The 26,478-nt window shown below is 42.3% G+C and overlaps 1 protein-coding gene across 7 annotated transcripts in view; it reads right to left on the bottom strand.

Annotated features, from left to right (window-relative positions):
- Positions 1–26,478, bottom strand: part of ralgapa2 (Ral GTPase activating protein catalytic subunit alpha 2) — a 95,610-nt gene that overhangs the window by 17,536 nt on the left and 51,596 nt on the right. For all 7 annotated transcript variants that reach the window (XR_012599764.1, XR_012599767.1, XR_012599766.1 and 4 more), the window contains 13 exons: positions 24,963–25,091; positions 24,679–24,737; positions 24,334–24,442; positions 22,825–22,935; positions 22,378–22,446; positions 21,990–22,127; positions 19,580–19,757; positions 17,384–18,218; positions 16,753–16,824; positions 16,021–16,144; positions 15,738–15,893; positions 12,926–13,084; positions 10,881–11,008 (listed from right to left, as the gene is read on the bottom strand). Coding sequence is in view for 3 of the 7 variants with exons in the window: in XM_074691361.1 (XP_074547462.1) it covers positions 10,881–11,008; positions 12,926–13,084; positions 15,738–15,893; positions 16,021–16,144; positions 16,753–16,824; positions 17,384–18,218; positions 19,580–19,757; positions 21,990–22,127; positions 22,378–22,446; positions 22,825–22,935; positions 24,334–24,442; positions 24,679–24,737; positions 24,963–25,091 (2,267 nt within the window). In the remaining 4 variants the exon portion in view is untranslated. The remainder of the gene's footprint in view (positions 1–10,880; positions 11,009–12,925; positions 13,085–15,737; positions 15,894–16,020; positions 16,145–16,752; positions 16,825–17,383; positions 18,219–19,579; positions 19,758–21,989; positions 22,128–22,377; positions 22,447–22,824; positions 22,936–24,333; positions 24,443–24,678; positions 24,738–24,962; positions 25,092–26,478) is intronic.

Here is a 26,478-nt window from a genome sequence, read left to right as displayed (position 1 = left end):
CTGCTGGAATAATGACAGTGTGGGAAGGAACAACAGATAGACATGGATAAAGTGAGAGTGTGTGTGACAGGAGCCTGTCAGTGGGGTGATTGCATCATGTTAGTGTGAGCTTATGTCCCATTCCCATTTTATACAGCAGCTACTCAAACCTTGGTGTCTTATTTAACAGCTTTTTTTCTGCGGACACAGTAGCAGAACAGAAAATGCCTGAAAGTGTCACAGATGCATTATGATGAGTGGAGGTGTTTGTGTCCACTTCCTGGAGTGCATACACCTACACAAAATCATATGCTCTAGAGAAATAGCTGCTTTCAGAGAGTCTTAACAAGTAGTCTAATTAGGAGAAGGTCCAAGAAACTGGAGCTCAGGAGCCCCACAGGAGCTGGGTCAAACAGTAAGCCCAGGTTAATGACATCTCCTGGGGGGTGAGTTCCCACTGCAAGAGCTTTCTAAGCTCCAACCTCCACACCTCTCTACCCTCCATCTGGCATTCAGACAGTAGCATGGAAAATTATGGCTCTGACATCACTCCTAACTTGTGACATCATCACTGCCCATCAGTAATTTTGCACAGGTTTGCCGCTGCTGCAGACATCTGATGTCTACAGGTTGGTATGAGCAGGTTATTTATGAGCTGACTGGAGGAAGTAGATACCCATTTGCCTAAGCCTCTGGCAGCCCACCATCCCACTGGGGGCCACTTAAAATCGATCCTCGCTCTACAACAAATCATAAGACATGCACCTACAACAAAGTCAATGTTGACCTCTAAACTTTGTTCGGACCTGCTGATTGTTGGGTCTATAAATGATCTTGCAACAAGTCATCCACACTTAACTGAGAAAGAGGAAAGCCACAAGCTGCCTGGTGACATCATAATTTGTTGTAGCATGTGTCGTTCAACACAACACAACAAAACACAACCATCAAAGCCTGCTGGGTTGTGTATTCAGATGCACTGAGTCTGTAACCAATCTCTTTTTCAAAGGACTCTGGTCTCCATTGATGAGTCCTAACGCAGAAGCCTTAGATGTGAAACACAATGGATCGACATGATTAATCAAACACAGGCCCATTATAGCCAGACAGTCACACAGACCTTCACCGTGCATTAACAGAAAGTCATAATAAGATGAGCAAAAAGCCTCATGGGGAAGAAGATTAACAGATACAGTTCTGTCACTGGGCGAGAGATCTCTGAAGCTTCTCTTTGTCAGTGATGATGGCCAGGAGGGCATGAATGTCTCAGCCTTCTGGAAACATTATTAGGTCAGGACAAAGGTGTGCATCTTATGAGCTATCTGAGGTGAATACATGTCATATTGTTCCTTGAGTTCCTGATATTTGAATCGCTCTGAACCGAGACAGGGAGCAAGAGCATCTATCTGATCTAAATTTGAACTTTTAATAAAAAGTCAAAGATGAAACAGGAAAGAGTACACTGGACCAAGACTTTGATTGAAATCCATCTGATTTCTTGGGAGGTATTTCACCTTTCTTTCTTCAAACTTTCAAGAGGAAATGTGGACTATAATAATTATTAAATCAAGGTTACAGACTCTAACTTTACTTATGCCTACCTGTTCCCATCCTAAAGCAGTAGGGAAGTCCCTCTGCTCTGAGATTCTGTAATCTATCGAAAAAAAAAACTGTGCAATACTCAAAACATGGCAACTCTGGGTTATTCCAAATGGCTTTGATTTTAACCATATGTTAACACTGTTCAACAAGCACTGATGAAATATTAAAACGAAATGAACAGAGGCTTCTGAAATTTTAATGATGTTTGTGGCATGTGCAAAAGAATAACTGTGATGCCTTAACCCCAAGCATCTAAGCCTGCTTCTCCACTGAAACATGCTGCAAATGTAATCTCTTGTTCCTTTATTGCCCCTACTATGAAAGGTTTATTTGGCCAATTAGGCTGCCTGGTCTTCTTCAAAATGCCAGGCATTTAGTGGGAATGATAATGATTAGCACACGGTTACATATGATCACAGAAAGTGATAAATGTGCAGGGCAAAAAGGGTTACTTACTAAGGGCAAGTATGTAATTTGTTTCATACACGCACACAAATACACACACCTATACATATGCACACATGCACTCGTGCATTTACAGATACATACATAAGCATGCCACAAAGACAGACCTACATTCAAAATCTTTGCACAATGAAGAAAATGGACTTCTGTGTCTGCAACAGCTTTTTCCTAATCCTCGCCCCTGGGCTATATTGTGCAGTCAAGCAGGCTATTACATGGCAACAATTAGGGGGGCTGCAGCCCAACACCTGGTCGTCTCCTATTCTGGCCCTTCAGTGGCAGCTGACTGTACAGTCTCACAGCCAGGTGGCCCCCCTTCATTGACATTAGCTAGTTACTCTAGGGTTAATCAGGAGCCTGCCATCATCCATTGGGCATGCACAGAGCTCTATTCAGCCTGGAAGCTTTTATAGTGGAAAAGGAATGATAGAAACAATGTTGTTATAAAAACTTGTCCAACACAAGATCTCAGACAGAGAGCCCAGATAATAAAAATGGCTTGGGGGAGGGATTGGGGCCTCTTAGAATTGTAGTCTAAGTTCGGTGTGCAGCCCTGATTGGCTCAAGCACAGCTAGTGGCACGTCAACTGTGCGTCCTGCAGATTATAATGGACCTTTTCATGGGTGGACAAAAACAGATGGAGGAGCGGGAAGTGTTATACATCAATGCAGGCTGTTGATGATGGGGGGAGGCAAACTGGATTTTGTCAAAGTCGGCTGATACAAAAACAAGTGGGTGTAGCTCGAGCGGCCTGGCAATATCAGGCCGCACAAAGCCTCATCCCAAAGCCCCCTGGCTTGAAGATCTGAGGATAAATAACGCTCAATAGAATAACAAAAGCTATAGATTTGTACCCAAATCAGCCTGAGTCTCATCAATTGTAATTAGAAGCTATACATAACTAATGAAGATGTGTACACTACATTGAACAAAGGTACTGAGGGCTATTGATTATCTAACAGATAGTGTGGGATAAGTGGACGTCTGCAGCACAAAACGTTTCTACGTTGTCAGCACAACAATGGGAAAGAGCAGAATGAATGCAAAAAGCTAATTGTAGTCACATGTTGCATCAGCTCTTATTTTAATGTGCACTTTTCAGTAATTCTGTTTTTAAGGAAAAATAAAAAATCTGTGTTCAGAAAACATCCTGAATACCCTCTCTTTCTCTGACATTAACTTAAATCACGCCATCAGTCTGCTACAGAAAAGAGACATGGGAAGATTTGGCTAATATACTTCAGTACATCTCTTCTCATCACAACACTGAATCCTAGTATTAACACATCAGAGGCTGCTAACTGTGAGAAGAGGAAGACAATAGACAGCGGTGCATACTTCACTGTTTTTTTTTTAGCTCTTTGTTTGAATCACCTTGTTCTCAATGCAGAAAAATTCCATTTAGTGCAAAAATGCAAATGCTGCAGGCAAAAGGACAAGCTTTAAAGCAGAACAATGGACACGGGCTGCAGAAGAGCTGACACTGCCTTTGAACTGTTTAAAGAGGCATTAATGTGCAACTTATAAATAATCAATTCACATCTTCTTTAAAGAGCAGATTAAGTGTGTGTGACATTATAGGAAAGGTAGCTGTATATAAAAAGTAAAAGGGCTATTCTTTTCTCCTGACAAAATGAGAAGAAAAAAAGAGAATTGAAAATAAAATAGCTGTTTAAGGACAAAGAGACCAGTAATGTCAGAAGATGTTCTTACAGGACTTCGAAAAAAACCCAGGCCACATCAGAGACCAAGAGATTCCAGAGGAGAATGATGAGTGACATTTCACTGACATTTCCCAGCAGCATTCAATGCCCGGCTGTCTCAAGACGGCGGCGGAAATATCTGTGGATATGCCTGTATGTGACACTTGCGTTAAGGGATGCAGGTTCTTTCAGGGGACAGCCTCAGCTCTGGGGCTGGTGATGAGGAGCATGGACCCTAGGAGATTGAATGGTAATCACTGGAGCACAGATAATGGATGATTGAAGGCTCTCTCTACGCCGCTGTTGGATTTCAATATCAGAGGGGCCCTAGAATTGGGATTCTTATCAGGGGCAGTGTGTCAAACAAAGGAGAGCTGAGCATGAAATATGGGGCCTAACTCAGGCACACGACCATGGCGATTAGCACAAGGATAAAAAAGGCCGCAGAAACAAAAGAGGGCAGCCCCAGCTGGACAAAGGCCTGTCCACTGCCTTGTAACAAGAGACGCAGAAGGAAGAGGGGACTTAAAAGCAACGGAAGAGTGCTTGATGGTTAAAGGAGCACTGGACACAAGTTTTGCTGAGATGGCTAGAAGATGAAAAGCGAAAGCTGACCGTAAAAGAGTGTATCTCTTTTTCTAAAGAAGGATGATGGAAAAGTAGGGATAAAATGCAGAATACACAGCCTCAAAGCTGTTAATACAAATCCAAACAAACACATATTATCAATGATGTACACACCCATACACACTAACCCACATGATGGTGCAAAGCTTCACATCCCTGCCAAGTCAGTCACAAGAATAAAACATATGAAATAAAAAACAAACAAAAACAATCCCCATTTATTGTTGGATTCCCAGTGGTTTAGCCTGCCAGGAAAGCTCATTAACCCTACCTTTAAAAACCCTGAGACAAAAGATAGGACAACAAAACATAACTAATCAATTGGGTGGGGCTGGGGGGTGGGGTTAGGGGCAAAAAAGTGCATCCATTTGGAAAACCTGAGAGGGCCAACAGCTTTTACTTGGTGTGTGCTAGCTGGCTATGGGGTGGAGAAAGAAAGTTAATTAATTAAACAGGACTGGGGGGAACAGATGGAATGGCTAGCTGGATGGTTATCACTTCAAGCAGACAGACCGGTTTTTACTTGCATGCTAGAAGGAGCAAAACCACACAACAAACACAATGAACAAGTTTCCTCAATAGAAGTGCAGTCAGTACTAGTCCAGTGGCTAATGGACAGAGAATTCCATTAGCAAAAAGCAACTATAGTTGGTACGCTTCCACTTTAAATTTAACAAGGACACTTAGTTTTCAGCTGTCTGTTTTCCAAACCAACAACTGCAGTCACTACTGTACTTAAAAGCATATGTCCAATAATCTGGAAAACCTCTTATTTCTTAAAGTGTATGGGAGATCAAATGACTGTGATTGAAATTGTGCCTTTTAAGTTAATAAACACCAACCGCAGCATGGTGTCAAAAACAGCTCATCTTTGATTTCAAAAGATGTTGTTGAAAAAAGATATGAAGGAAACCTATCACTTAGATGTTAGATTTATTAACCTTATAATGAATACCCATCGCATCTTAAAATGCAGGAAGAGTTGTTTTTTTGTCTCAACACTTACATGCAACTTTTTGTCATGAGAAAAAAAATATAAATTACATGACTTTTTCAAGAAAGAAGATACAGATTTATCATAACAATGATGTTGACCAATCATGTCTTTTTACATGATAATCTGATTCACAGTATCTAGTTGTAAAATAGGAATTAGGGAGATGAAGGGTTGCACCATAAATTAATAAACTGTCTGTCTTGCTTGCTTTCACTTTGCTGCTAATGCTAACAAATACACAGATGTCTGACAAAAATGCACAACAGAAGGAGGGAAGAGGGGAGGGGCTGTGGAGGTGGGGTTCAAGTTGAGAAATTCACTGAGCACAATAGCCGGTGGCTTAGCTATGCAGTTTCTACTTCAGCTACATGAAAATTACATTTTTCATTATCATATGATAAATTGTATTACATATTAAAACCAGATTATTCAGGAAACTAAAATACCAACATAAAAAAATTAGTCAATTAAAGTTATAAACTAGAAACAAAGAGAAGTTAACCAAACAATCCTGAAGTTACACTTTAAAGGAGTAACTAACATATGGTAAACTTATTGAACGAAAAGGGAGGGTTTGTCAAAAAGGTAAAAGAAAAATAGACAGGACTATGATGATGCATTAACACATCCAAAAGGACAAAGCCTGGTGGTTTTGTACAGGAGAAGCACAAAAGAATTGTGCTAGCTTCCATGTACATACAAACAAACACAAATGCACCAACAGGCACAACAGTTTAACACCAGCAGTGCGTTGACGCTTCCCCAGGCAGGGCTCTGAGTCCCTGCTGTTGACCGTCTGGTTCCACGCCTGCTCTACCTGTATTTAAAAAGGGCGGCCCCATGGAGGGTAGACTTCAGAGTGCGGGCTGGGATGGGCTGAGCCCCCGGGGCTTAAAGGGTGTGGGTGCCATGCAGTGGACGTCTTTTGTTGCAGGCTGGGTGGCAAGGAGGAGGAGGAATTGATGTTGGGGAGTGTGGGGGACAGAGGAAAAAAATGAGTAATGCTATGAGTCATTCTGCATGAGCAGCAGGGGAGGGAGACAGGGAGGGTGGGGAAAGGATGGTGGGGGGGGGAATACTTTTGCATGTTGTATGAAGCTAGACGCCATATGCCATCCGAGCTGGGCTGCCTCCTGAGTCAGGGCTCTTGGTTTGACAGGCCTGTGCTTGCCCCCTCCTCACCCCCATAACTAACGCCCTCCTCCCTCTAGGCCTTCCTCAGCTCCAGCAGTGGGAGAGGCAATTGCTTTGGTTGTGCATGGACTGCACTCAGTGTATTCGTATGTGTGTTTTGGGGGTGGGGGATACTCAGTGATCTGAACACATCGGACATTGTAGTGAATCCCGGCAGGAACAGCTGGTCAGCTGAAGAGAGGGGTGGGAGGGGGTAGGGATAAGGAAAGGAAAAAGACGAGAGGCTGTGCGCTACACTGATAATGGGATTAGGTTAAAACATTCAGTGGGGGAGAGACCCCTCCTCTATGTGTAGCCCCTCAACTACTGTGTAAACTCACATTTCTGATGCAAACCTCCACCCAAACTACTCCTGCAACTCCACGAGTGAACACTTGAACTTAGAACTGCCCCCACACTCACCCTCAACCACTTTCCCAACAGCTAACAGATTTAATAAGTAATACAAATACACTTTGAGTCAAATCAAAAGGAGTCTTTAGCCCCCTTTTGTAAACTTTCACTTCATATTAAAGGGGACAGACTTTTAACTCAGCCTTTTTGTTGGTCTGCCATACTTTCCATAAACAGGAAGTTGGCCAGTTACACTCATAGCAGCTCAGACCATTACATGAATCCAACACATAATGACAAGCTTGGCGTCTCACTGTGCCCAGTCAAGCACTGTGCTCCACAGCGGTATAGACTGCTGAGTGTTATCCATGAGACTGCCGACAGTTATGGCACAACAGCTGGCAAATTAGACCTATCAGCAATGCTAAATAATTCATGTGAGACAACACTAACATGGCAGATCGTATTCATGGCATCCCATCATGCATACAGGCGCACTTTCATCTATGCTAGGTGAGAAATCTTACAGTGGACAAAAGAAGTCACTGCTGTTGGACAAAGGCACAGTGAGAGTGGGACAATAAGTTTCTCAGAAGGGGTGTGAGAACGTGTCATTGTCAATGTAGGGGCTGTAATAATTTCAAAGGCATCTGTGTGTGTGTGTGTGTGTGTGTGTGTGTGTGTGTGGGGGGGGGGGGGGGGGGGCACAAAGGAGTACACACAACTTATCAGATGCAGAATATCGTGATTAGATTTTTAGTAGACATCCACCAAAATGATGTTGAATTTTGTTTTGGCGAACGTGGGAGCAAGGGATTGCAGAGATGCTCACATAAGCCTGTGAGGGAACATGACAGACCCCAGCAGCTTCCTGGGTTCCCCAAAAGGATCAAGGCTCCCTCCTTTCTGCTACTCTCTCTCCGACTCATACACACACACAAACACACACACACACACACACACACACACACACACAACCTAAAAGCCTGGCTCGCATGACTGGCGATGGGCAGAAACAGATTATGGTTATTGATCGTTGCTTGGAGATGAATCTGTGTGTGTGTGTCCGTCTGTTTATGTGTGTCAGTACAGCGGATGGGGACTAAGGGCAGTGTGCAAAAACTATTGATTCCATCCAGTAGGGAGGCTGTGTCTCTGAATCAAGGTCAGTTCTGCACTATCTCACCTATTAGAAACTTGCCATCTTTCGGAAAACACTCACACACGCGCACAAACACACACACACGCACAAACACAGACACACACACACAGAGTTTTGCTCCTTAACAAAATTCCCCATCACAAAGAGTGACGGATGCTGCATCAAACTCAAGTGTCTGTGAACACAGATCACTTCGAGGGCCTGGATGAAGACATTGTGCCTCAGTGACATTTTAAAGGACTGTATTCTTACAAAGGTTTCAAGCAGCAAAGACATCCGATGACAGGCAGGGTTTTTTTTTCTACTACATGTGTTTCACACATTAGTGTACATATAAATCCGTAAGTGCATGTAGTGTTTAGTTGCATCAATAGAGAAACAACTGTTCAATTCCCACTTTGTTGTTGCCTTATCAATAATAAGACGGTGGTGGGATAAAATCCTAATTTGTTCTACGCTGAACTGTGTGGTCAAAATTTAAAACGCAGCAGTGAAAAGTGGATGAGTTGCAGACAATGACAATACACTTAGAAGACAAAAAGGCCAGACCAGCTGTGTTTTCCATCAGGCATATAAATAATAGATGATACATTATGAGTTGTCTGTGAAAGGCTTGTGATATGAAGTCCATGAGGCTACGGTTAACTCCTGACAGGAGGAGCTGACGTGAATTCACCCTGACAATGAGGAATGGAGGTTGTATGAAAAAGAACTCAAATTCACAAATTGTAGGAGGAGGAAACAAGAAGGGGTTCGGATTATGTGGCAAGGGAAACCGCAATGCTGGGGGAACACTTGTATAGCCTATTTGTGAGTGTATTTTCTGAAAATGCTCTTGGTGGTCATTTTTTAATATCAAATCCTATTAGCCTGAGAGATCCTGTGAGCGTTGAAGCAGACTGCTGGGGTCCTCTGAAGCATGTGACAGAATGGAAGAGGGAGCCACAGCGCCATACTGTCCTTTTATTAGGACACACAGGGGTCATATAGCTTCTCTTTGAAGAAATATTCAACTAATTACCTTGGAGAGTGGCCTCACAGGCAGAGAGGAGAGCATGGATTGCAAAGGCATTATGGAGAGGCAAACTACAGCTGACTAGTTCCATCAAGCTAAAGAAATATCCCAAAAAAGGGTCATTATTACAATTCATGAGTGAAAAGTAGCTGCATAGCATGAGAAGATAGAAGAGTAGAGCTGGAAAGTAAATAACGACTGAAACAAAAGCAAATCCAATGATAAAATGGAACAGCAGCTCCACTTTCCATGGAAAAACATATTTTGGGTTCTTGCCCTTGGCTGGACTTTATGTCAGGCAAGAAATCCCGCCTTTTACAAATTCTCCTAAATTTTATGCCTGCATCAAACACAGTATTAGCCATGTCAAGGTTTACGCATTACCCCTATCCTCGCAGCTTTTTTACTCTAAGAAGACAAACAGCTGATAAAACAGCCATGCAAATACTAATGTTGGCAGAATGCACTGCCTGGCATATTCATTCACCTCCTCTCTTGGAGTGTGTGAGGCCTGGCAGTCTGTCTGTGCCAGAGCTCCAGAGGCAGCGCTTATCTCCTCTCATAGATCATGCCTTTGTGCTGTCTGCTACTCTGCTAAGGAATGCCAGGTAAGGCTTCTGTGGCCCACCACCGGCCCAGTCTAACCTACCCCCTACCCCCTGAGGGTTTAAAGAGGTGGGTCGGCCTGCGGCTGCACCCCCTCTGGCACTAAGAGTCACGCTGGGCTAATTTACTTGGCATCGGGTAACAGACATCTGTCACTCAGGATGCCCTCTGGGACACACTCACAAGGCCTGATCAAGGTGGGGAGCCAGGGGATGTGATGTACTGTGAAATGCAAACAGGCACATACTTACACACACACAACTGTAAACATCATACACAGCCCCTTTAGCAATAAAATGCTAAAAGCCTCAGTAACAAAACATTTCCATTATGATTGGAAAAAAGTCCCCCAAAAATATCAAATTCAGATACATTTTTTTTAGAAATATATTTTCATCATTACCATAGATACTAGGCTTCCAACCAAATGAAACCTCCTTGGGGGAGGTTTCTATAGTAACCGTCAGTGGGGTAGCGTGGTTCTGGTGAGGCGGTGCTGTACATGCTGTCCGAGGAGGAGTAGGGCGTTGAGAGAGATCAGATTTCTCCCTCCAGGGACCATCCTGACCCCCCCTCCTCTCTGTGCTGCTGGCATTCACATGCTAATTCATCTCCATTGGTGATTACACTCCCTTTAAACCAACTGACAACTACAGCTGGAGTCAGGCCCTTAACGGCCCACTGTTGGATGGATGGGTGGAGGGATCTGTGAGCGTGCTTGTGTTTGTATGCACTTCTATTTGTTGATGGTGCTCTTATTTTGGCTCTCCTTGTGCTCCATAAAACAGCAGTGATAGATGATGACACATTATCAGTGCTCCTGCTCAAACAGCCCCGCATAACCTCCCATGATGCTTCAGGCTGTGAAACAGCCCAGGCCTAATAGCTGTATGTAAATCAGCAAGCCCATAAAGATCAGTGTCAGCACTCAGCTGTGTACGTTGGCTGACATGACAACCACACCACATGTCTCAATGAATTTACGCCACTGAGCCACTGGTGGTGTTGAAAATTCAAGATCAGATGTGTTGAACATTTAATGGCACCAAGCTAAATCAGAGCTCCACATATGCCCACAGCCCAGCGATCTCAGCAGGATGTATTAAAAATGGTTGATATTCAATAAAATCCAGCATTTTTTAAGAGCCAGCTGTGATAGAAAACACAGGATCAAATACAATGCAATGTAAGGATACAAGCTCTGGTAGAGCGTCAGCCGGGACTTGACAGCTCTGCTGGCATTGATACAAGTCGCCCGCACCAAGCTTGGCAGCAGCGTCCCAGTAATGATGGCGCCATCAAACAGAGGCCCGAAGAAAGGAACCTGAGAAAAGTCAGGAAACAGTTAAAAAAAAAACAAAAAAGCAGAAAAAAGGGACACATCAAAACTTCCACTTCGGTCCACAGATATTTTGGGTGAGGTCTATTAGCTATATGCAAGTGGCTGATAAAATACTTTCTGCACTTCATTTTTTCAACTGTCTATCCATCTGTTTGGGGGAAGGGTTCAAGTTGAAATTGGATTTTAACCTAAGTTTGCATGACAACCACACAGATCTAATGCGAATCAATGCTAGGTAAATGAAATTAAAATGACAATCAATACTAAACAATGGAGGAAATACAAAGGGCCAATATGGAATTTAGCAGCAGCCTGTGAGTGTGGTGGGTACATGCGTCTGTTCATGCATATTGGGAGGGGGCCCTTAATCACTAAACCTCAATGGTCGTTGACCTGGAAATTGACGTGAATGTCAAAGTCTTCCCAAAAGCTGCCTTCAACTTGACAGTTTAGCTTGAATGATAACCAGTCAAACCAGGATTTTAATACATACAATAATACAGACCAGAAAATGCCACACACTACAATATGATGTAAAAAAAAACACAAGGTGATAGCTGTACAAGCAGCAACAAGTTTAAAGTGCTGCTTTTTAAAATTTCACGTCCTCTCTAACAGGGTGGGGAGAAAAGAGGTCAGACAGGGTTTCATTATATTCAGTGCCTAAACTTGCACGCAGCAATTCGAGTAAGGTCATACATAGGTTGCAAAGTCACAGCAGGGGATCTAGTGTTGTTGGCGTATACATGCAGAAAAAAGAATCAGACTTCTGGCAGCTTGAGTACGGCACACTTCTGATGGCTAGTGGGAACGTGCCCTTACATCCTATGCGTGTCAATTACATTACATGGTGTTTGTTTGTTGTGTTTAAGTGCAGCAAGCCTATTTATCATTGTCATCTAATTCCTCTTTTGAGTGAAATTTGCTCACACTGATCACAGGTGTAACAAGACTTGCTGAATCCAACCGCAGTCCGTTTGCGAGCTATTCTCTGTCCAATTCTTTACATGCATCTCAATAGTCTTATTTGTGTTGCCTAAGCTCATAGTAGGGATGCACCGATACATTTTTTTTCCAATACCAATATCCAATATCAATATTGCTTTTATTGCTATTACTACCAATATTATCAAATTCAATAATGGTTAAAAATCTGAGATGATGTTGTTCAGAGAGAAAGAGCAGCGCGATCGCAAGAAAAGACGACCATGGAGAGGGTTAAAGGAAAGTGCCTGAGATGACCGCGATGAAAAAAGCACATTTTGTCTGTTTTTTGGATCAAAAACAGGAAAAGACACATAAAATAAGAGGGTCCACACCTCTGAGGTAGTTTTAATGTTTACATAGTCATAGAAAACAATATTATTTAGATCTTGAAAGATCATTCAAGATGCTCTGAAAATGGCCGGCAGCTAATGAGTAAATAGTGGCCCACTTCTACACATCGGCTGATAACATTGGCTGATACTGATATTGATACCGGTATATTGTTTATATTGTGCATCCCTAGCTTATAGTCTGATTTCTAAAGCTTCATGTTAACATACTGGGTGGCAGCCTTTTTAAAATTTGCTGCAGCTGAAGCAAACGTACCTTTTGCAACCACTAGATCTAACATAGAGCACACTTATAATGTATAATTTGCTTAGTTGTATCAATCAGGTGAATAAAATGCTGAAATTAGGATTTAACCTTGCCTTTGCCTTGTGAGCCTCGTTTTACTGACACATCGGCCACAGTGAAGGTGTAGAACCATATAAACACAATTCACAGTGACATGTTTGAAAAATATCTCATGCTGCTTCTCTGGGAGCACATACCCACAGTGTGGGTAAAAATGCTTTGCAATAAGAAAACTGAAAAAATTCACAGAAAGAAGTGCATATTGTTATAGTTTACCTGTGGTTTTTTCATGACCTGGATGAAAAACATGTGATTCTTCATTGGATAAATGACAATCAGCACGTCCCCAAAGTCAGTTGGGATGATTCCACGTCGGTAGTCTCTGGTGTGCTCTGACCACACTATATGCACCTCATCATTTCCCAGGTGACGTAGCTGCCAAACAAACAAAATAAGCTTAATCAAGTGCATAGCAAGTGCACATAATAATCATCCCTGGTAACAATGACTGGAACACAAATTTAGCGAGACTCAGGCATGTCTCTCATCTATAACCTGTCCCCACACCATCTGCAGACGAAACTAAGAATGAAGTAGTTTAAAGAAGGGATAAATAAGACAGTATTTACTGGTAACAGGTAAGTTGCTGTTAAATAAAAAGAGTGCCATAACTGTTTCAGCAGTACATGCAAAGCAGTAGGTGCAAGGGAAGGATAGGTTTGTAATTCAAAACAAAATGACAAGCCCTGTTGAGAAGAGTAGTGTAACTGTGGCTCTAGGACCCAGTTTTGACCATTTTTATAGTCTTTTATTACAAATTCAAATTGCAAACACAAAATGCACAAAATTGAGCTTTCAAAAGCAAATAATTCAAATCCAATTAACTTGACCCATCAGAGATTAAATTGCTTCCAATTTCCACCCTATTCACAAGCACAAATGAACTGGGTAGTACAAGACGGTAAGCATAAATGACAGGAAATTGGCTTATGCTAGTTTAAAATAGGTAAACAGCTCTCCTCTTTCCAAAGTAAAATGAAAGAAAACAGCTTCATTATATTCCCTGTGAAGGTTACTTATTAGCTTGTAGTCCAGTGATGTTTTCTTGGGTATCATGGACACTGAAAAGTGAGCCTCTACTCAGTAGAAAACATCTGCCGATGTACTGCAGGCTTAATGAGCCATTAAGAAGCATGCCCTCGCCACCAAAAATGCAATTAGCACATTCTATTATAAACCCTTAATTATGGTAATATGTTAATCTTAAACAAATCCACGGCATGCTGATTACCGAAGCCTGCCAGTTCAGTCTGTCTTTCCAGGGATCAGCAGGTACCAAACAGGTCAGTCACTGGGACAATTTCAAAGAAAATGTTGAATATGCATTTGCACTAGACAATCTGCACAGGGTGTTAATTTGGGTTAAGATATTTGCATTTGGATGATCTTAATCAAAGTCTAATGAGAATGCTTATGCTCAAGTCAATCACTGTCTACAACTATCTATTTACTCCCTTGTTAATCACATCCAAATGTTTGAGACTTCTTTGATACAATGTGATTCAAGTTGAAGGCTCTTGTCCAATTAGTCCTCTTTGACCCTCCACCCAGCAAATTGGCTTCACATACATGTAGGCAGCAGACCAGAAGACCCCAAAACACAAGAGGGTGCTTATGAAAACAACCTGCAGCAACCCAGTTAAGCGCAGATATCGGCTCAGTATTTGTTAGCCAAGGCAATTGCCTATCTCCTTCCCTCCTCTACAGACACACATACACATTTACGCAGTCAACACAGCCTGACCCCAACCCTGCAGGTCACTTCTGTAACTGAATTACTGAAGCCAGCTGCTACTGCTGCAGCCTGCACTGCCCTAAAACCCACAATTGGATTGAGGAATTCATGGTTTTGTGTCTTTTCTTTTTGGTTTAGCTGTCCCCCCTCCAATGTCGGCTAACAGGCAATCTGCCCAGCGAGAATTGACCCATCCATCGCTCCCCCACAGTATGTCTCTGTGGTTACAGGCTGCAAAGTGGGTGACTGCTGGACTTAAAGTGTTATTTTTAAATTGACAGGGAAACATCCCACTGACAAAGCCAGTTTCACATTCCAATTCTTCATATGACTTTGTCTTCTTTCTGGCCCTCAAATCTTTTCTGAAGCATCCATGCATGCAGTCAGCCTGCCAATTTCTGTGCAGCCAATGGCTGGTGTGTGGATGTGTGCAAGGTGAGCATCAGATATTACAGAAATTCCCTGTGAAAATGAGTGGAAGCAGAGGTACGGCACACTCCTCGCTAGGCTGACAGCCCCTACAACACCTCACTCTGGACAGAAAAAGTCAAAACCTTTAGTCAGCCTCACTAATTTTTTACAGTCTCTACATAGAGGTTGAAGATGGGTTTGGAGGGAGTTAGGGCTTATTTGTGAGATGGAGAGGGGGAGGTCTGTGGAGTATTGGAGGGGGCTGGATGTGATGAGAGCCTGATGAATTTCCCTTCTCAGCAGGGTACTGTATGAGAAGATTGGCAGCACGGGCAGGGGCCTTGCGGCTCATTTCTTTGTGCTAACTACGACTGGTGCACTACAGCTCAGAATCCCACTGCAGAACCCAATCGATTGCTCCTGTGGCGGCAGCAGGAATTGGATAAAAGGATCCTGCCGGCATCCGGCCGGCGCCTGCCCTAGCAGGGAGAGCTAATGGTTGAATCCAGGCCTTGGTCACAGCACACAGGGAGGGGTGCATGGGCTAGCAGAATCACAGTCATTACCCGCACGGCACATGCCCTCTCTTCACTCACGCGCCTGCAACTCTCTACTCCTCAGGCCTGCCTGGCTGGGGTCACTAATCAATGCCCGCACTCTGGAGTCACACCTCCTGATCACAGCTTAACACAAAACTGAAGGCTACAACAACATACTGCTATGGTCAGGCAGGGCTGTGTAGCCATTTCACTGCATCAAACAGGCAATGATTAACGAACAACTATTAACACATAAAAAAGAGTTCACTACAATCAGGAAACAGTGAGCAAATTTATCCTAGCAGAGGTTGTAAAATCATAAATTAAAAAAAAGACTTCTTACCTTTTTGGTGAGGCAATCATCAGAATCAGATGGCATACGAGTGGAGACATGGAAGATGGCTTCCATGGTGGAGGTAGCATAATAAGGAGCTGTTAGGCCTGTGCTGCCATTTCGCTGTAGACCACCCATAAAGCCACAGTGTGTAGCAAGGTCCACCTGAGGAATGCTCGTACATTTTAGCGTGGTCTGAAAGTGTCCCCACATCACTGTGTGCAGCTTCTGCTTTTTATGACTGAATACAGAAAGATTTTTTGAGTAAATGCATGCACATGTTTGTCTTTACCTCCCATCCCAGTCCAGACACAAAGTCTTCATAAGCCTGGCTCCCTGCACTGTTAGACAAGATAGAGCACTTGTCTTCTTGGCCCTCTCCAATGTAGAACACCGCAATCTTGTGTGTCTCTCGACTACAGAACAAAATACAAAGATGCAAGTATTAAAATGGAAGGAGGTCAATTTCCTCAGCACAACAAAATATTGAAAAGCTCCTTATAACTACAGCTAATTAGAAAGAGTGTTTTGAAATAAGAATGCAAAAACTCAACCGCCATAAAAGTAAGTGTGTGTAAAATAGAGCTGATAAATAAAATGAGGAGAGCTGAGTGTGACAAATACAACTTAGTTAATTTTTTTTATAATCTTGTAGCAGCTTTAATGTAATTTAAAAAAAGGTAGCAAAGTCACACCCCCAGCTTTCCTTGTTGCCATGGCAGTTCCAACAGGTTGCTATTGCTCAACCAAGTCAAATTATTTAGGAGAGTGAAGTCCTGGAGAGATCTTAAACACACTTCTGTAATAAGTGATATGTGGAGAACTTGTTGACTGGACTTGTAGGAATATCGAAAGAGGGGGGCGGCAGAAAAAGCATTTTTTGGGGCTTTGATCATAGGAGTAACATAAAAACAGCCTTCCAGAAGAAATGAGGGTAAGAAATGTGAAGTTGTATCGGCCCCTGTGTAGATTTGACTTGTTCAGAGGCACAGGCAGAACACATGATAAACACAAAGGGGATTACCATTGTCTGGAATCCAAGTTCTTCAGTTCCCTTAAGAGTTTAGAGTTTTTCTTCAGCAGATGGAAACTTTTCCTGTCAAAGAAAGTTTTTTTTTTAGATATTACCAATTCTGTCTATAAACCACCATTCAGCAAACTGTCATGATGGCAACAATGAACAGCCATTTGTAAAAGTGGTATAATCTACAAGTAAATTGTCCAGCAAATTTTTGTTTCGGAGTCAAGATTAACAAAGGCAAAATGGGCACAGGTGCAAAAAGCAATCTCCTACTAGCTGTGTGCATGTCGCACTATCACCATTAAGAGGTGTAAGCTTTTAATTTACGGGGAAGCACTGCGAAGATGTGGCTCTGCAAGGAAGACCTTAGTGAAAACAGCTGGGCACTTTTACCCTGTGGAGCGGGGATTAAGAAACTGCAGACTCCAGTGTGCTTTTAACTTCACTCTTTCCCCTTCTGAGGAACAAGCAAACAGCTGCGATACTTTGGAAAGAAGAGTAAGCTGAGTTCAAAAATAAACTTTTGAAGTAGCATCTATGGTTTCACACAGATTTTCAGGCATGACATGAAGAAGTAGTTTCTAAATGACAAAGACAGAATATAAGAGACACAAGCAACATGACGGAGGCGTACCTTCGGTCCCAAGAGTTCATGCCAAGGTCATTGAGCAGCAGCCTGCAGAAGTAAAAAGGGGCTTTGGGTTCCTGGGGAGAGGGTTCCCTCTGACATGCAGCCCGAAAGCTCACATCAGCATCCCACCTCTTCACCTGCTCCTCCTCCTGCTGAGTCTGGCGCAAAATGGCCTCCAGGATTGCACTCTCTTGCTCCAGGTTCATTCCATGGGGTGATGGTGCAGGCTGGTTGAGCCTGAGCTGCGGCTGGGGCAGGCACTCTGGGCTGCTGTGGCCGAGGTCCTCCAAAAGCTTATCCAAAGTATCGACTTCTTCTTCCTCATAGCAGTCTGAGAGGGAGTCTGAAACTGAGCATTTACTCTTGTATGGCCCCTTTGTTGGAGAGTTTGGCTGGTTTCTGCAATGAGTTACTGTCATGTTAGTAGACGGTGAATGATCAACTGAATTGAAAACTCCCATGTCTAAAGAGTCGTCCTGGGTGGTGCAATAAAGTATTGAGCCATCCCATGAGTATTTGCCAGAGATGTCCCGGACTATAACACGCACTTGAGAGGAAGGTTGGGGGGGCTGTCCAACAGTGGGGGTCTCAGAAGGAATCTGCAGGTAGGACACCAGTGTGCTGTCATTGAAGACAAACAGCTGCAGGTTGGGGCTTTTGAAGACCTCTGAGGACAGCTCTGATGACTCCACGTATGGGTTGTCGTGGTTTTCACTCACTAGGCTATGGAGAAGTGCAGGGCCACCGCTGAGTGGATGGTGGCCCAGGTGGTTCACCAGGTGTGTCATGACCATCCGTGCTGTCAGAGGTATTAGTTCCATATTCCGCCGACGTTTTTCTGTTGGAATAATAAGTAAATGAATATAGAAACACGACCAAACGGATGTGGGGAAATGTAACATGATTAATGGTAACAGTAACTAATGGGTTTGTTATGGAAAAAAAAGAACCTGGGCTATTTGTTTAATAAAACGTGTCCATGACAGACTCTACTAACCATGTTTCTAAAGCCTCGCATTTGTTTGTCGACATGCTATCATCTCTGTTAGCTCTTTACACAAAGCTAAATCTCATTTATCATCACTAATAGGGGAACTTTATTCATTTCTCACAATAGCTTGGCAAGCACACTTCCTCATGGCTAGCATATAATCATGAGGGACAACTTTGAAAAGCTTATTGAGTCTTCTTTCAATGGACAAGCATCAGGACTGGCTGAGTGCTAATGAGAACCACCATCTTTACAGGCTGCTTAATAGAGCTCTACCTCGTGAATTGCATTTATGTAAATGCACAGGTTTTTACAACCAAGTGAAAGGCATGCAGTGCTTTATTCTGCGGTGATGTGGGAAAAACAAGAAGATGCACTCTTGCATTGTGACAGTGCTATCAATACCATCATCCCCCATCAAAGTGGAGAAAGCTCTTTAGAAAGCAGGCCAAGCTGCATTAGAGATGTGCTAGCCCTTTGATGTGACTTGATCAATATGAGGTGGGGGCATGAATATAACTAGGCCGGCACTCTTTGGTTTGCCCTTTTGATAGTGTTTTGTTATTTCTACTAAGACTCTGTGCAGCTGGGTATAGAAAAAAACATAAGAGTGGTGAAATTTCCATGCAAACGCAGCTGTTTGAATTTCTAACATTGTTTCAGTAGACATATGCTCTGTATATTTGAATTAAAAAGACATTTCAGAAGTTAAGGACAGGAGAGAGGAATACATTGCCTAATGGAATCACAAGGTCACAAAAAAGAAAAAAAAAATGCATTTTATGAAAACCCTATAATGGGTCTTTGCTCTAGGGCTGAGTACTCATGCGAACATCCCATACCCTGTGATGGCTAATTTCCTTTTTATACTTTTAATAAGATATTGACATTTAATAGGGTTGCCAAATGGATGGGACACTTTGGGTTCGCTTTTTCATTTGATCTTTTTTCCATAGTAAATTTCTGTGGTCCCTCAGAGGTGTAGTATGGAGCCAAAATAATGCTGTGTGTCACAATGTAATCAGATTCAGTTATCTTGATGTGGGCTTTGATTTAATGACTAATAGTAAAGCATGAACTGTGTATAGTAAAATGTGGAGACATGAATGAAAACAACACAGTGAGTGAATCCAGCACCATTTCACCCATCAGCCTGCTGAAACCCTTCACATGAATGAATGGCTGTGAGAATGGGTTCATGTTTTTACCCTCAGCTACAGTAAGCAGGTTGCCGAAGTCCGTGCTGGTTGCCTGGGAAGGTGGTGGCTCGAAGCTCTTTATCTGACCCAACATAAGGTCATAGTCAGTTGACAAGTCTGACAAGCTGAGGAGGTAGTGGCTCTGTTGAGTGTGCAGGTTGGAGCCGGCTACACAGCAGTGTAGCACCTGGGAAAAATGATAAAAAAGGGTACAACTTACTTACGCTGCACATAAAAAGATTCTTGGATAAACTAATTTTTAAAACATGACATTAACATAGTATTGATGACAGATCTTGAGCTATTATGTACAACTCCATCCTGTTAGATATGGTGGTGGTGTCTGTTGAGACGATGAACAGTGACACCCCAGCAGGCCTGTCGCAGATTGACATGATCCAGGAGCAGGGAAGTATACAGTCTATTTAAATCATAAGGCAGTGGAAGAAGGGGGAGAGAAGGGGGGAAAGGGGTCTTTATTGCCACTAATCCATTTCTCCTGTGATGTGTGAGTATATCGATCCACATAACAGATGGCAGAGCATCCGTTGGCAGGGCTAGATAAGACGCAGTGGGGCAGTTGATTACAGCCATTGGACAGGTTTACACTGTTTGATTTAATTAAGACTTTATCCTTGTGCACAGCTTCTACTACAAACATGCAAACAGACAACACACCAACACACCTGTATACTATATAATCTGACTGAAGGTTATATGCAGTGTGTTACTGGGTAAAACATACGCCTAATGTATGCAAATGAGGGGGCCTCTCATTCAGAGTAGAGCAACTTGGGTAAAGCCATGCAAAGGCTAATCCCATTCAGTATTCACATACGCGCACACTTGGCTTAGAGATGCTCTGAGAGGCATGCTGGCCCTGCCATCTGAAACAGTATTGTGTGAGGCAATGTAGACAGTATGTGGATGATTCCACAGAGTAGACCTCTGGGTGCCCGGGGGGAGGGATTGAAAGCTTGATACTGAAAAGACCTGAACCAAACAGCTGCTAGCCAAAGCACCAAAGAGGTTCCTCTGTAGAGAGACCAAAAGGGAGGGGGGAACCCACAGCTGTGCTTGACAACTAAGTGACTACACTTTGCATGGCAACAGTTCCAGGAAGGTAACATACAGTGAAACAAGCATACTGTCCTAAAACCAGCACAGGTTGTATAGATATACGAGAATGCCTTTGTGCACACTTAGATGAAATAATAACAAATGCAAACTGTTTAATGCATGTGGTGGACGCATGCACTAATGTACCTACACTTTCCTCTTGTTATGCACAGTAACACACACGCACACACTCATGCACATAAATGCACAACAGTGGTGCAGCTGGCTGCTAAGGCAGGCGGAGAGAGCAGATGGAGAGGCTTGAACAGAACTCCACTGAACCAATGAGGTCTAGGGTTGTGTTGCTGTGTGTACAATCTGGATGCAGTTGGAAATCAAAACTGCTTTTTACATCACCTCGGGATAGATTGCATTAATATTATACTTTCAGTAGATAGGGAAATGTTTTGTGTTAGTGTTTGATGGCTTAGGAGCAGATGAAAGAGATGAGTAAATATAACATTGTCTTTAAAGAAAAGTTAGGCACAGAATAAAAATAGATGCTCACTGGCCAGTGACCAGAAGAAAAAAAAGATGGCTCTGTCAGTGCAGCTTTTATCTGCATTGTTTAGAAAGTAATCAACAGCCAATGCATCAGTGGAAATGTATAGATTTTCAACTTGATACAGCATTAATTTTGTTACACCTTGTGCTGCCTGGCTCAATACATTGTTCTCAATGAAACCCGGAGGGGCTATGCCTTTTGTGTGCTGATAGACAACCAATCATGACTAATTGTCTTTGCTTTCATAGCAGCTGGAGATGCTCTCATATTAAGACATATTCCATTCAAACCTTCAGGACAAGCATTTATAGCCAGGGCTTATCAAGTGGACAAAGGGTTCAGTTTGAATAATTGGACCATTTCTTATCAGGGGTGACAACCTTACAAAGATCTGCCGTTGACCGCATCTGCCCAGACAGGAGGGAATGAATAATACCTCATTCATTTGTGCCTGCAGCTTGGCCCTCATCCTCAGGGTCAGACCATAAAATAAAGGCTTTTGGAAACACAAATACAGAGAAATGCCTTGAATTCTGAATATTTGGCTTGAACTGAAAAGATGAAGTGGATGCTAGTACAAATCCAACTGTAAGACTTCAGACTTCAAGAATAAGTCAGTTAAGGGTGGCTGCTGCTAAACTGTCATGCCACTATAGTGCTGTATGAGCCATATTCAAGAGGTCACGATGGAGGTGAGTCCAATTAAAGTAGCAAGTCCATTTGAGGGTATTGGATGCAGAGACAAAGGTGGCTGGTAAGAAGTCATTCACCAGGACTTCCAGTGGGGGTACCCACCCTGTAGATGTAATCCAGCAGTGGGGCTCTGTGGGATGTGCAGTTCTCCAGCAAAGGCATGGTGATGGGTTCGAGCAGCAAACTCAGAGGAACTGCCATACACCAGTCCAACAGGCAGAGCAGCAGGGATACCATCATCTATAATGAGCAAGAAGTGGAGACTTCCTTATTCAGTATGAATACTTTCAGTATAAATAAAAATGAAACAAGACATTTAAAATACACAACAATCATACATGAGAGCTGCAAAGATGAATCTAGGCAAAAAAGGATTGAGAAAAAAACACATCAGTAGAAACATTCCTCTGCAAATGCACCATTCCAGCATGATAGATCAAGGGCCTTTAGATGTCAGCTATTTTTATGTCCCCTCCTTTCGAAAATGTACCTTTTTGTCTGCTTCCACTGTTGAGTGCTCTGCGCTCGGCAACAAAAAAGCTATTGTGGCCACAAAGATCTGTGTTGGGACAAAACAAGAGGAAAGATAATTGGATGACACACGCCTATTCACCAGTTGAGTCAGGGCTGTGTGCTAAATGGATGTGATACCACAGGATGTTGGGTATGTATGTATGAGTAACAGGTCATGCAAGACTGGCACTTTAAAGTCAAAGTGACATGATGGAAATTCACTTTCTGCACATGTAGTTTGTTCGCACAGTTTCCCAAATGGGTACTAAAATATTTGGTGTGTGTGTGTGAGTGTGTGAGTGTGTGTGTGTGTGTGTGTGTGTGTGTGTGTGTGTGTGTGTGTGTGTGTGTGTGTGTGTGTGTGTGTGTGTGTGTGTGTGTGTGTGTGTGTGTGTGTGTGCGCGTGTGAGTATGTGCGTATTACCTCGATGATTTTCTTAGGAAGAGAGGACTCCAACCTCTGGAGGTGTTCCCAGTGAGAGATGAGCAGCTGAAACACATCGCAGGCTACCTGAGCCACTGCTTTGTTTCCAAACTGCACAGAAAAAAAACAGGAGCTTCCTTTTACGTTAGGCAACATGGAATTTTCGATGCTGTGTTGATTGTATTATTATCATAATCATTAGCATGGATGAACATTTTGAGGGCTCCAGTAAGCTTTTTTATTCAACTGCCTGCAGTTAGTGAAAACATATTTGTGATAAATTCTGTAGTCACTCTTTGGATATTCTTGTTTGTGAGAGGATGTGTGAGGTATTCTCTATAATAAACATACATCACAGACCTTTAAAGAAATAAATGTTCTGTCAGAAATGTGTACATCATAGAAAAAAAAATTCCTCCAAGTTCCAGGTTGAACTGTTTAGATGCATCTTTTAGAGTTTCTTGTTGGAGATTCTGGGGGATATTTTTCTGTACTTTTCCTTGTTGATTTTGTGTCTTGTGTCATTCAAATACACAAATTCTGGAGAAGGCAAAAGGACAATGCTTGTTGAATGTGTGTAAAGAGAAGTGTAGGCACAGACTGGCTATGAGAGAATTCTGGGTAATTTTACTTAATGTGCATATAATCAGCATAATTTCATTTCCACTTCAAGCCACAGCTCATTTTCTTCACACTCATTGGAAGAAAGATTTGAGCTGTTGACAATTTTCTGTCAAATGTGGATTTCTTCAGTGATTTGAAATTCTTTTTTGAGAAATAGAATTTCCCATTTCTTCCAACTTGAATGCCTCTCAACATGTAACAAGGGCAGACAATGTGGGGAGTGCAGAAATGGCCAAACACAAAAAGGGGCCCTGAGAGTTCAGCACCTGCTTTTAGAAAAGAGACTCTCAGTGCCACTCTTCCCCCTAGATCCCCCTCCCAGCCTATACCCTCTATTTTTGGGCTGGCTGAGTCTGTGTGTCAAGTTGTACAGGGGAGTGATTACTGCTCCATTAGAGAGAAAGGGGTGGGGGGGATTCTCGAGCAGGAAGCTGCTAGATGTAGCTGCTTAAATTGGCCCACATCTACTGCGAGCGAGTAGCCTGGAAATTACGCCATCGCCCAAAACCCCTTTCCATGAAAAAAAAAACGCAGCCTCCTCTGACTCGCTGCATCTCTTCACTCATGGAGAAAAAGTGGGCTCTTTCGAAATTTACCAGTGAGTCACATCACTGGATGGGTTTTACTCTCACGCTGTTCTCTGCTAACATGTTGGAACTGTTTGGCAGTACTTATATGTGATCATCCATCTTTTTGCAAGAGCTAAACACAAAGGGCCTTTAAGGTAAGACAACAGAGAAGGCTGATCAAATTCAGCTCTTTCTGCAAAAAAAACATTTCAAGATGTTGTCAGCAGCAGTGATTGGTGACAGCGTTCAACACAGGATTCAATATAAATGTATGCTTGATAGAAATATAACTTTTATCCATCACGAGATCACAGACCTTTAGTGTTACTCCAAGAACGTTGATGGCATCTTTAACCTGATGGTGGATGTCTTTTTGCATAAGCTCCTCACACACCCACAGACCCAGACTGCATACAGCAATGCACCTGAACAACACGAGTACAATTTATTAACTGTACATTATGTATGTACAAATAAAAATGCAGGTATGTTAAAGAACATTAAGGTCGAACAGAAATACTTGTACTACATTGTGCAGAGCTTCTTTTTGTTGAAATTATGTGGTTATAAAATGCATTGACAAAACTTCAAAAGAAAATATAGAAATCTCAGCTTGATCTCAGCTGAGAAAAATCTGCTATTGCCAACATCAGAATCATACCTGGCCCCTTCACAATGTTCCTTTGTGGCAGTCTCCAGCAGGACCTTGATCAGATAATCCTTGACAGAAAAAAAACTCTTACTCAGAAAATATTGGCAAATAGAAATATGAGCTAGTGACTACACTACTAAAAGTATTTTTTTTTAATATTTTTATTATAGGAAAAAAGACTTTGTTATGGCTCTCTGCTGGATGCTGGATGTGACTGATGACTGGCTTTCATCAAAATAATAGGAGACAAACTTGCATACATATGTCTGGTATGACACATGATGACTATTTACCTTAATATCCTCATTGCCCACAATGATTTCATCAGAGCCAGGCACTCGCTGCAGTATAGGGATCTCAAGGTAAAGGTTGGGAAAACACACTAGGGAGCCGAGGATTGTTTGGGCCTCTATCCTTGGTGCCTAGGGGGAAAATATGCACAAATGCTATCATTATTGAGTTCCCCATGCTAGGTTTACAAAATCAACAACCTTTTGGTACAGTTAAATGTCCCATGTAAAGATACAATTTTCTCTTTACAGGAATCAAACTTGTCTTTTAAGCCAGGAGATGAATTCAGTTGCAAAAAACATTAGAAGTTCAGGCTGCGTGGGAGACTTCCTGCCTCTTAGTTTCCAACCTCCTTATCGGTGCACAGATCTGAGTGGATAAGGAAGGGGTGATTGGCTGCCTGAAAATCGACTAAAAATTGTCCGACACTAGAACTTTTCAGATGTTGCATTTAAAATATTGTAAAACTGTGTGTACTTCTTGTTTTTTATCAACATTTTAACCAACATTTCTCTGCTTGTTAAAAGTTGCAGTGACGTTAATAACAGTCTGTCTCTGGGTGGTACTTTCAAATTCAAACATTATACCTCCCCTCCTCTTGAGTAAATAATTAGCGCTGTGTGATAAACAGAAAGCAACCACTGTTTTCTTTGGTCCTCCAGTCGTGGGTCAGAATATTGACAATTGTGTCATTATCTGTAACCAGCAGCAGAGTAGTAAGTGTATCAGGCTCTAACCTTAGATATTCTGACTGTGAAATACCAAAGCAAAAACAAAAGAGCATCAGATGGAGCAGAGTCACTCAGGGATTTGAAGAGGCTATGATAGGATACCTGTGAAAAAACACTCCTTTTATTAAGTCACCAAAGGAGAAAATTCAGATCTGCTCCTTGAGGCTATGTCTCTGAGTGAGAAGTAAGCATTTTTGTTTTCACATTCCCATAGATACTTGGTTGTAGGATAACAAATGTTTAAATGTAAATGTGGAGAAATGTGTTTTTCAGTCATATGACTTAAAACTTTGTTTAATTTAATTGGGGTGGTAATTTAGCATCAACAGAATTATTTGGAACTTAAAGAGATAAAAGTTAATTGTGCAGTTAGTTCATTTGGATGCTAACAAATGCCTGCACAAAAATAGTTGGAAGTTCCCATTTTGAACATCCTTACACAGTTTTAAATTGGTTACGTAAAGGGAAGGGCTGGGATATATATTTAGGTTTCATTGCAAGCTACACAAGGAAGAGAAGTTTTATTTTTTACTTTGGTTTTTGTCTCAGACTATCCTGAACTGATACTAGAATTCACAGTTACAGTCTGAATCCCAATTTCAAATGCTGCTGAACAAGATGTTACAAGGATGTAGGACTAATTATGAACTCATCAGTCTGGATGATTAAATGAGACCGAGGCAAAAAACTGAGAGATTTACTGAGCAAGAAAGATACAGACAGAGGAATTCTGTGTATTGCTTCCCATTAATCTTTTTTTCTTACTTTGTTCAAGCACACGATGCAG

The sequence above is a fragment of the Halichoeres trimaculatus genome, unplaced genomic scaffold (genome assembly GCF_033239565.1).
Source record: "Halichoeres trimaculatus isolate MK-OKI-2021-1 unplaced genomic scaffold, fHalTri1.1 fHalTri1_scaffold_17, whole genome shotgun sequence".
In the NCBI taxonomy this organism is placed as follows: domain Eukaryota; kingdom Metazoa; phylum Chordata; class Actinopteri; order Labriformes; family Labridae; genus Halichoeres; species Halichoeres trimaculatus.
This window is presented reverse-complemented; position numbering and strand designations above follow the sequence as displayed.